At 35.2% G+C, this 11494-nt stretch overlaps 1 protein-coding gene across 8 annotated transcripts; it reads right to left on the bottom strand.

Annotated features, from left to right (window-relative positions):
- Positions 1 to 2115: 2115 nt before the first annotated feature.
- LOC107870692 lies at positions 2116 to 10289 on the bottom strand. 8 transcript variants are annotated; one of them, XM_047413158.1, is made up of 9 exons: positions 10033 to 10289; positions 6609 to 6760; positions 6180 to 6444; positions 5862 to 5966; positions 5592 to 5720; positions 4130 to 4179; positions 3930 to 4027; positions 3521 to 3805; positions 2116 to 2732 (listed from the first exon to the last, which is right to left on the bottom strand). In XM_047413158.1, the coding sequence occupies exons 2-9, from the start codon at positions 6643 to 6645 to the stop codon at positions 2232 to 2234; spliced, it is 1470 nt and encodes a 489-aa protein (XP_047269114.1). In that variant the 5' UTR covers positions 6646 to 6760; positions 10033 to 10289; the 3' UTR covers positions 2116 to 2231. The 8 variants fall into 8 exon arrangements, with proteins under 8 accessions (XP_047269114.1, XP_047269112.1, XP_016572782.2 ...); XM_047413156.1 differs by having other exon boundaries at positions 6569 to 6760; positions 10033 to 10187; XM_016717296.2 differs by lacking the exon at positions 10033 to 10289 and adding an exon at positions 9744 to 10011 and having other exon boundaries at positions 6569 to 6760.
- Between the last annotated feature and the right edge of the window lie 1205 nt (positions 10290 to 11494).

Here is an 11494-nt window from a genome sequence, read left to right as displayed (position 1 = left end):
GGTGAATCTAAGATAGAGCCTTTCGATCTTTGCGTCGTTTGTCCTCGTCCGTTCACGATGAGGGCATCTTCTCAAACCCGCATCTTAACCTGCCATAACGAAAATCTGGTGTTGCGATCCAATAGCGGAATATCATACTTCATGGTTGCCATTCCCGAGAAAACAATCGAACAGGCTTTGATACCAGTTTGTTACAATCGGGCAGAATAAAACAAACTATAAGTAAAGAAAAGCAAAGACAACACAGCAGATTTACGTGGAAACCCTTGCGGGAAAAATCACAGGCAGAGACAGAGAAATTTCACTATGAAAGGAGAGGAGTACAATGTAGAGAATGTGCGTATTTTCAAAATTATCCAAAACAACCCACTAAATGCACTTATATAATACATGCATACAAATAAGTCCTAGGCCCAAAAACATAAAGGTTCATAACGCGGGGGCTTCGCTCCCACACCCCCATTGAAAATCACAAACATGGGTCACACCGCGAAACTTTCTAGGCCGGATCAACAAAATTCAGGTCACAACTCTAACAATAACTCTTTAAGTAAAATAAAGAGTTTACAATTCATCCCAAAGGATCTAATTAGATCAAATCATAGAACAGAAAACATAAATCTTCTTAGGAACAATTTGTTTTTCTTTGCAGTCGACTCTCTCAACAACACTTTATTTTGTATTTATGTAGTGTTGTCTCTCGTAGCATGTGGTGCTGTATATAGGAGTAGGAATGGTCGTATCCTCCTTTATTTATTCTCCTGCATCAAACCAAACTTGGTTCAAGAAACGAAGAATCCATTCCTTATTGCATTTGGTTTTTCATGTCGGTCTCCTATGAGTTACTCCTATCCAAAGCTATTCCATGTGCGTAATTATGGTAATATTTTCATGTCTTAAAACTTTTATTCCTTATATTATTGGATTAAGCCATACTCAATTTCTCAAGAAATTCTTCTCGCGTACGGAACCTCTTTCCAGCTTGGATCAAACAGTCTCCAGTTTGCAAAGGACCTCACTCTTGCGGTGTTTGCGCAATCTTGTTACCAACACCAGTTCCTTTAAGAAATCTATTAAGGACCTGATTTTTATGTATGCCCATCATGTTAGAACTTTGTTTGTCAACTATATATTATTTGTCAATCATCAAAACATCATCCAATCTTGGATTGATATTCAGCTCAAGGAAGCACGACGAGTAGATTTACATGATTCGAAACCAACTAACTGAAATTTCTATCAAACATTCACTCTTTCTGTGTATTTTCGACATTCCCCAGACGAGTAGATTTACATGATTCGAAACCAACTAACTAATTGAAATTTCTATCAAGCATTCACTCTTTCTGTGTATTTTCGGCATTCTTTCTGTGTATTTTCGGCATTCTCCAGTTTTCGTGCATCTTTGTTTATTATCATGATGCGTGAAAGCATTGTTACAAATCCATATTTAAGTTCCTCAACCTCCCATTCCCATGCCACAACTTCCCTCAATTTTAACCTTAATGATCCATTTCCGCAGTCTATCTGATCCTCAACTTCTTTTTCTTTGGAAACTTCAAAAGGAAGAGAACCGCAATTCTCTTTTGTCCATTTTCTCCTAGCTAGTAGCCACCAAGGCTAAGATAAACACAGGATATTTTTCGCTCATATTTTGCCTTTCCTCTAATGAAAACATCATTAGTTCCTGGCTTGGAATCACTCTCTTACTGATGTACGGAAGAAAACACCAATCTGCATTGTGTGCCATTAGGATTGGAAAAAATTGATACTTTATCCCCCAAACAGTTGGAAATTGTTCGTTCGTAGATGCCTATACACATAAGCTTGACAATTCCTAGGATTGTTTAGTGTCAATAACTTGTTCTTAATACTGGTTCCTCTGTTTCTTCTGTCCCGTCTCAACTCCAGAACCAAAGGGACTCCTTGCCGTTGCTCTTCAAATGCAACTCTGTAACTTAAAGATTTAGCATCCAGATGATTGCATTTTGAATCCTTCTTTTTGAATTCTTTTTCTTTTCTTCCAAATTTCTTTTTTCTGAGGTGCCACACAAGATCCCGGGGAGGGGGAGAGGTGAATAAGGAACTAATTGGTACTTTTCAGAGATTACTAGCTAAAAAAAACAATATCTAATCAGAGTATGCTGGAAAGAAACATCTGATATTCCAGTTCCATCTAGTTATTGGAACATGATTGTTCAAAGGATTTTGATCTAACATCACATGCATAGTTAACAAAGCTTCTTTCTTTTCTTACCGAGTTCCACAAGCATAGTCAAGAGTGCTTCACACATTTCACTAGCCTCCGGTTCATTTGGGTCCTTCCTCCATGAGGAATATACCATCCAAGCATGATCAAGCTTCATGTCTGGTTTTACCACCACTGAGCCGGGAACCTCAGCATCACGACAGGTCACTAGACCATCACTCTTCTCTCCATACCTTAGTTGCAGGTGGAGTGCACAAAGAGCCAATGCAGCCGAAACAGGAACTATGACGGGCACCTTGCAGCCTGCTTTAATGAAACTTTCCGAGTCATCGTCACCAAATCCATGTAAGGGTAGCCAGGGAAGTTCTGCATGTGCTATATGGGACATTGTTGCTATTACATTCAGTGCTATACTGGCTTCAGAATGGAAGGAGATGAGAGGAATATCATCAGGAAGCTTATGGTTTTTTATGAACTCCTTTCGCTTCTCGTATGTGAGATCCTCTAATGCCCGTATATCACCCTAATACAAAATATTTTAAATTGGCCAATCAAAACATCACACATATTCATAGACATATGCCAAGGCATGTTTTAAAATATTGGGCATATACGTGTAAGCCACATAAACTTGCATGTACAAAAGAAATAAAGGTCGACAAAGAGAAAGAGAAACGTTAAACAGGTATATGATGGGTATACGTAGAACAGACATATGAAAGAGTATATCGATCATTTATAGTCACGACAAAAATTTACCCCATTCAGCAAATTTGTCTAGTAGTAGAAGTACTAATAAGCCACCTCACAAATGCTTTTCAAAATGCCTCGTGCATCCTGAATTGACAGAATTTTATCTTTTATTTTTTAACTTACACAACTTCCTTTTCTTTATATTCTAGTCCTTTACTATAAGAACCAGATAACTTGGAGAAGAATTCTACGTTGTAAATAATTAGACATCTCACATCCAGTATATTCACTTGTGAATAAAGTGTGTTGATACCTGTTACAAATCTAAATGGGATGTTTCCAGAAGACGGTTCATTTTTTAAGATTTTGATGTATTAAGCTCTAACGCGAACTCGGGCATTCGAAAACTTATAAGTATGCATTAAAAGGACAGTGTTACCTAGTAGCACTACAAAATTTTATGGTACAAGTCAAGACACCAATGTTTGGAAAATTGGCAGCAAGACTAGTGCTAAAACAAAGCACTTATTTGGCTATACATCTCAACATGGAAAAGAGGGACACTACAAGCAATATAGGTTTTAACTAACCTAAAATAGTTGCGGACCAAAGAATTACCTTAATTAACTTGCATATTAAAAACTCCATGATCCTTCGCGTTTCCTTGTCAGCAATCTGTCCGTCACGAAGAATATCTGATGCAACAGGTGTTCCACCATAAGGGCTCTGCAGAAATGCCAGTCCTGCAACTTTATCCTTCAAATCATGACAATATTTTGACAAAGCAGCGGCAGCATCAACCCCACCCTTACTGTGACCAAGCAGCATGACATGTTTTCCTGACCCCCAGTGTAACTCCTCGATGTATTGCTTCAGTTCCCACGCATTTTGTTCCACGGATGCCTTCATTTGGTGATAAATGATCCAACAGTAACAGAGAAGCATAGTTTGAAGAACATTAGAAGAGCTTCCAAAGAGCAAATTCATATGTTAGCAGACTCGACTTTGTTTATTCACTCGTACATACCTCACTATGAATCTTAGCAATATGGCAAGTTAACCCCATCTTCGAAAAGAACTTCTTAGTGCTCACAAAATATAAGGGGCCGTGATTGCTGAAAAACCCTGGTACAATTATGTCATCAAAAGAAAAGCTCATAAGAGAACGAATTTCGGAACATACTAACAATCTGCCTATCGTAATATCCAGCAGGAGATTTATTAAACCTGGAATTAGTAGATAAACAAAAGAATCAGGCAATGTGTGCTGTCCATTCCTAAAAAATGGAAGAAAAGAAATTCAAAAGAAGATTTTCATTGATTGGCAGTTAGCATTTGGAATGAAATATTCGAATGAATTTAAACACTGAACAAGAGACAGTCATCTTAGAAACACTCACCCAAATAATAGGACTAAATTTTACTAATAACTAGAGATAACCGTGTTGGTTAACGCAGTGGTATTGTGGTATAGGACTCCAAAAGAATGTGAACCAAAAACAGTCAAGAGAAGTGAAGATAATCTTCATATGTTTCACATGTCCTTTAGTAACAAAAGCCACTTGCAAAGGAATAAATGGTTAGAAAATATATATACACAATGGATTTTATATATCCTCAGCTATATTGATTAAAACATGAATCTTTCAGGTTATTCACAGAGAGCGCAATTGATTTTCAATATTAGCAACTCGTAAGCACACAAAAGCAACGCATTCCCTCCAGACATTAACAGAACAAAAGGAAAACGCAAAATAGAAAGTCCTGGTCCCATACTTTATATCTACAACAACAACAACAACAACAAACCCAGTATATTCCCACATAGTGGGATCTGGGGAGGGTAAAATGTACGCAGTCCATACCACTACCCCCGAAGGAGTAGAGAGGCTGTTTCCGATAGACCCCCGGCTCAAGACCATACTTTATATCTAGTTACTAAAAAATCCAAAGTGAAGGCAAAAGATAAAAAAATATAGAATAATACCACTCAGTGTTAAGGCCTTTTGTTTTGTTTTTTTTTTAAGTTGAGACAGCAAACAAGAAAGGTATTTCATGACTAGTCATATTTGCAAGAAATCGTAATCACATAAGTTTTGTTCCTAAACGTAAAGTAAAAAGGTAATAATTTGTATTGCTAAAACATACCGTATATCAAAATGACAGTCAATCTATAACATAGAGAATCAGCAAAATGACAAGCACATAACATTGTTTGGTTGATCTCATTCAAATTGGCAGGAGTATAATTGGAACAAAGTTAATGTCATGATTATCACTTTAAGAAGTTACAGATAACTTCTTTCATTACTACACAGAGTAGCAAAAAATGGTAGAAGAATCCAGACACTCCGAGCAATATAAGTCATCAGTCCCGGGGTTCTAAGCTCAAAATTAAGCTCCAGATTAACAACCAACCAGCTCAGCACCATAGAACACGGAAACACCTAGGAAATAATCTCATCAGCTGAACACAGAACCCTTTGTTGATGGTTTAATTGTGTGCAGTTGGTATGGTTTAATATTCAAATTATTCAGCACCTATCTCAATTGATAAAAAATGGAAAAAGGACCAAGTACCCACCACTGACAAGATATGTGCTCTTTATTTTGGGAGACTGCATTTTCCAAAGGTAGTATCTGACTTTGTTTCTATTTCCGAAATGACAAGTAACATCCAACATTTTACCTAATATCTTGTAGTAGTTCTCTAAATCTAGCTGAACCATCAACAACAGGAGCCATTTCAGGAGCTTGTTGCAACCACCCAATGTCATCAGAAGACCCACGCAAGGTTTTACGTACACGGGATATAATGCTGAAGACATTAGTGAACAATAAGTTTTAAAAACTAAAAGTAAAGGTGCTAAGATGGATGTCAAATGGAAGATATTATCTAAAATACTCATCAGACTTCAAATGTTTATTTTTTACCAACAATCAGAAAGCAATTACTAACCTCTGAACTCGAACTAGAGCATATCTGATATGAGATATGAAACACCTCCAAGAGGCCAACGTAAGTTTCCAAGTAAATTTCAGACCATATACAGGAAGCATCAACCTACAACCAGATCAACCAACTGCAGAATAAATTAGGACAGTCATGACTATGCAATGGTGGAAAGAGATATGTGCTGATAGAAAAATAAAACCAAGACAAGTTGATTTCTTATGTTTGGAATTCTAATTTTGGTTCTGAAAATCAAGTCGTCCATAGAAATTTTGCAAAGTTACATTGAAGGAGGATAAGAAAAGCATACAATGAAAAGATTACCCTTCAAAAATGAGTCTGAAACCTCCATAACTTAGGGTACTTCTTACAATTTCTAATATTGAATTTACAGGCAAGTTATCATTAAGGTTGGAGGATCTTCTTGTGTGAAATCTAAAGCTCGCTCCTGTGTCAGATACTCTTGAGGGAAATGAGCAAGCCTCAGGAACAGTTCTACAACCCCCGTCACTCGTAAAGTTTACAAGAAGACCACCAAAGTCAACTAAATACTCTGACCACCCAGGGATTTCTCTGCAGATAAGATCCTCTGCAATAGAATCGAACATAGAGCAACCTTTATCACATAGGAAGCCATAGACAGGGAATACAAAACAATAGCTGTTCAAGGAGGGACTGTATATTTGCACATGCATAATTTTTCAGAGACTCACCAATAAATTGAATAAATTGTTGTGCAATATAAGAACTCACGGTTGCAAGAAGTAAAAAGGGATCCTCCATGTTGCATCAGAAGAGAAATGAATTAAGATCTTTCTGTTTATGAAGTACCATGATCAAGTACAGAAGAAATCTTCAAATGACCACCAAATCAGATCAAGGAATTAAAGCAGCAGAAGAAATACCTGCAGAAAAAAAGATCAAATATTTACGGTCATCACAATTCTCTAAATCAGAGAGGAAGAGAACATATTTTATACTCAGAAATGTTTATCAAGACAGCTCTCTCTATATATGTGATCTCAGGAAACATGTTGAAGCAATACACAGTCTAAAACCTCGGCTATGATCAATAGATATGGACACTTACGTAAGTCAAAGTTGACATAAATAATAAGTTGAACACACTTCACACTTACTGCTCAGGGAACACCGCTGATTTCTCCATAGAAATACTAACCCCCCATACTAAATTCAACTCAAATAGAGCAGACTGTTAGAATATGAGTAGGAATAGGAATAGCATATAGAATCCCATTAGGAAAAGGATTGTAACGTAGTAGTATCCTATTAGGAAAAGGATTGAAATATAGTGTCTATAAATAGGGCTCAACATAATAATGTAGTTACAACATTTCAATAATATTTTTCTCTTATATTTTTTCACATGGTATCGGAGCTTCCACGATCTTGGTAAAGAATCAAAGAGTTTCCACTGCCAGCGGACGGCTATAATCCATATATGCCGCCCGTCTGGCCAATGATTATGTTACCAAAAGTTGGGTCACTAACTCCCTGTGTATCTTTCTAGTGACTATTTTCTCATATCTTTGCGTAGCACCATGCATCTGTCCGGTGACAACTTTTTCATATCTATTTTTCTTAGCACCGTACTTCTTTTCGGTGACTATTTTCTCATATCTGATTTGCGTGGCACCGTGCATCTTTCCGGACTACTGTCTCATATCTGAATTGCATAGCACCATGCATCTTTCCAGTAACTCCTCAGATTTAATTTACATAGTTCCGTACGTCTTTCCAGTGACTCCTCAGATCTATTTCAATCGGTCATGCCATCATTCCGACCCTACCCATATAATTTCTCTTTTACAGTAGGATCGTGCTGTCATTCCGACCCTACTCATATAATTTCTATTTCTCAATAGGGTCGTTCCATCATTCCAACCCTACACATATTTCTCTTTTTCAGTAGGGTCGTGTCATCATTCCGACCCTACCCATATACTTTTTTTCCCCTCAGATTGTAGTCACTTTTCAGCCATCAAATCTAATAATCCGGCGGGTGAGCATGTTTCGGCTAAGTTTCCGGTGACTTTCATGTTCAAGATCTACTCGTCTCTTGATTTCGAGATGACCCGTACATTTTATACTAGTTTTCGGCAATTTTCCAGCGACACATCGACTTTACGGCAATATTTACTACTTTTTGGATCATTTTTTCAGTTTGTTCTGTTTCAATTGAGGTCTCCCAGACGTCCAAAGCGGTCCTTATCAGTTTTCTTGCAGATATCTTCACCAAGTCCCTCACCGATTCTCATATTAGTTACATCCATAACAAGCTTGGTACATATGTCTTCTATGCACCAGCTTGAGAGGGAGTGTCAGAATATGAGTAGTAATAGGAATAGCATAAAGAATCCTATTAGGAAAAGGATTGTAACGTAGTATCCTATTAAGAAAAGGATTGTAACATAGTATCCTATTAGGAAAAGGATTGGAATATAGTGTCTATAAATAGGGCCTCAATGTAATAATGTAGTTACAACAATTCAATAATATTTTTCTCTTATATTTCTTCACACAAACTATGTAAACCTCTTCTAAAATTACAACAGAAATGTGTTCAATGCATGTGAGGGAAGATAGGTTCATTTCAACACAAGAACGGTTATGAAAAGAACACAGAGTCCTATATGCTGAGGAAAGGTAAACTTCGGTTTCTTTAACCTCAACATTCATCGGTTCAAACCTAAGTTGCTCGGACTACAGTGCGGGTGTTCGGATCCTTCATGATCTAAATTTTAAGATTCGGGGCACAGATCTAGGTATGGATAAGGGTGCGCTAAAAATAATTCAAATATTTACAAATACAGCAATAAAACTATGCACTAAATTATGATGGATTATTTGGAGGGAAGATGAAGGAAATTTTTAAGGGTTAATTTCAATCGGTAATTACTAAGTACAAATGCATCAGCTTACTGTTCTTTTGATGTAAAATGGCTATTTAAACTATATAGAGATCAAAAGAGACTTCTTGAGTTCATGGCACATTCAACAGCAACAACTTCTGGTTGCTGACTTTACAATACAAATATCTTTTGACCATAAAAAAACACAAGCCTACTTTTGTTTTGCTTTCAGTAAACATTGTATCCGTCTAGAATTTCTCTGTCGATTTTGGATGAAGTGCCCAAAACCGATTGACCATAACTGGTACAGATTCCACAGCAACACCCATGTCTTGTCGACACAAGTGCTGCACTGCACTGAAGAGTCTGCACAACTTAGGTTCAAACACTAATCTTTATCAATAAAACTAAGGGAAGGGCACCACCATTTTAATTTCTACAAGCAACCAAATAAGCATAGTAAATGCTAGTTCTTTCCCTATCTTCCAAGGGAAATAGGTAGCGCCTAATCTCACAAACTTTCAATCCTTGGAACCGAAAAGTTCTTTGACAGTCATATATACCAACATTTTAATTTCTACAAGCAACCAAATAAGCATAGTAAATGCTAGTTCTTGCCCTATCTTACAAGAGAAGTAGATAGCACCTAATCTCACAAACTTTCAATCCTTGGAACAGAATAGTTCTTTGACAGGCATATATATGACTTCTTCCATAAGCAATATAATCTGATAGAGATATTCAAATTAAGCATAACCAGATGGGTTTCCTTTAGTGGTACTAACAGACAGATCTTCCCAGCGATTTCATTAATGGTACTAACAGACAGATCTTTCCAGGGATTTCATTAATGGTACTAACAGACAGATTTTCCCAGGGCAGTAAAAGCAAATGCTTCCTAAATCCCGAAACAGATTCTACTATGTAAAACAGAACAGAATCAGTAGACTTGAAATGCATGCAATCAAATTCCTAACGTAAGGTACCAAGACCCACAAAGCAGAGACCAACTTACAGTAAGATGCGAGAATCATAGTCTCACATTCAAAGAGAAACTTGAGTCAACAAACCCAAAAGCATCCTAATTTTTGGCAGCATGACAACCCACCATAAATATAGCCAAAGCAAATGGCAAAATCTACATCTATCACAATTCCCAATAAAGCATAAATTTACCAAAACTATAAAATAATACTATAATCACGATCTACTTGTGAATTTATTTCTATAGGAAAGAGAGAGAAAATAAACTGAATAAAATAGGAAGCCATTGATTGGAATTATCAATTGTGATGTGGACGAACCAAGCGATCTTTATCCAGAAGCTGCAACATAATGGCCCACTTGGTGTCCACTTTCAGACCAAGAATCTAAACATAAACAAATGAGTTTTCTTTAATCGTACGAAAAAGCCCTCTCCGGATTTCGAATCAAAATATAAAATGAAGTAACCGACCTTGTCAACTGTTAAAAAAAAGGGAGAAAAAAGTTATGTGCAACTGAAAAGAAGTGGTAATTTGGGACAGCGTGAGGATCTAAGAGGACACGTGTAATGGAGTGTTGAGCAGTCAGCAAGGTGAATAATGGGACCAATTAAAGCTGTCAACTTTGAGCCGTTTAAATGAACTTATTTTTTATTTTTTTAGCTTATAAATCAAAAGTTAAAATTAGCAGTTTTAGCTTTTGATTTTTTGATTTAGTTATGAATTTTTAGTTTAAAATAAAATCTTTTTAAGTACTTTAAAAATTTATTTAAACACTATTTTTAATTTAAAAATATTTAAAATAAACCTATTCAAACGTACTCTTTGATTGCTTTTGTAAGATAGCAGGAAAGTACATATCGATTCTTGATTTCATTGGTGTTCATTCTGACAAATGCAATTTAATGCTATCCATGAATTTAGACCGCTTCTGCAACTTATTGCTTTTGGAAAATTTTACTCTAGGTCTTATGCACATTTTCATATTTATCTGAGGCCTCTATTATTTTGATATATAAATTTTATAGGTCCCACCATTTAAAGTAATTTATATTTTTATATTTTTTTATTTTTTAAATTTTTTTTTTATATTTTGAACAAATTACTTTTTTCCTTTTTTTATATGGAGTTAACTTTTATTTACTATTTTTTTATTTTTTCTTTGTCTTTTCTTCAATTTTTTCTTCTCATGTTGTTATACTAAATAAATTAAAGTTTTTATTGTTTTTTTCTGTTTTATTTCCTCCTAATTTTTATTTTTTGAAATTTATAAACAAATTAATTTTTTTTCACTCTACTATGATGATAATTTATATTTTTTTAATTATATTCTCTTAATTTTTTTTTAGTATAAAGAATTTTGGATATTAAAAATTTGAAAATAAATTTATAAGTAATAAATTTATTTTTTGTAAGTCTATATGATATTATTTATTATGATTTAATATTATTAAAGTCATCTCTAATATTTAGAAATTAAAGAATCATCTCATATTTTTTATTGTTAAGGATATCTCTTGTATAGTAACATTTAAAGTTGATAGGATCAAAAAATGGAGTGGGTCCTATATAAATCTAAATATTGATTTTAATTTTCTTAATACTCTTTTCCTAAAATTTAAGAGTTGTCCCATCATTAAACAGATATAAAAAATTAAATTAAAATATCTTTTAGAGCTCGTTTGAATAGGATTAAAATTTGATTAAATCAACTTTTAATTCCTTTTTAACTTTTTTAGATGTGTGGTAGAATTAAAAAGTACTTAAAATATTAAAATTTGAT

This window comes from Capsicum annuum, chromosome 5 (assembly GCF_002878395.1).
Source record: "Capsicum annuum cultivar UCD-10X-F1 chromosome 5, UCD10Xv1.1, whole genome shotgun sequence".
NCBI classification, from domain to species: domain Eukaryota; kingdom Viridiplantae; phylum Streptophyta; class Magnoliopsida; order Solanales; family Solanaceae; genus Capsicum; species Capsicum annuum.
This window is presented reverse-complemented; position numbering and strand designations above follow the sequence as displayed.

What these genes read in the sequence shown, in the direction of transcription:
- LOC107870692 (XM_047413156.1), bottom strand. Translation starts at nt 6,638, where the DNA reads ATGGAGGATCCCTTTTTACTTCTTGCAACCGTGAGTTCTTATATTGCA. An exon ending in GCTCTAGTTCGAGTTCAGAG is followed by an intron (nt 5,721 to 5,861) that starts GTTAGTAATTGC and finishes TAATGTCTTCAG; the next exon opens with CATTATATCCCGTGTACGTA. An exon ending in GAACTACTACAAGATATTAG is followed by an intron (nt 4,180 to 5,591) that starts GTAAAATGTTGG and finishes TCCATTTTTTAG; the next exon opens with GAATGGACAGCACACATTGC.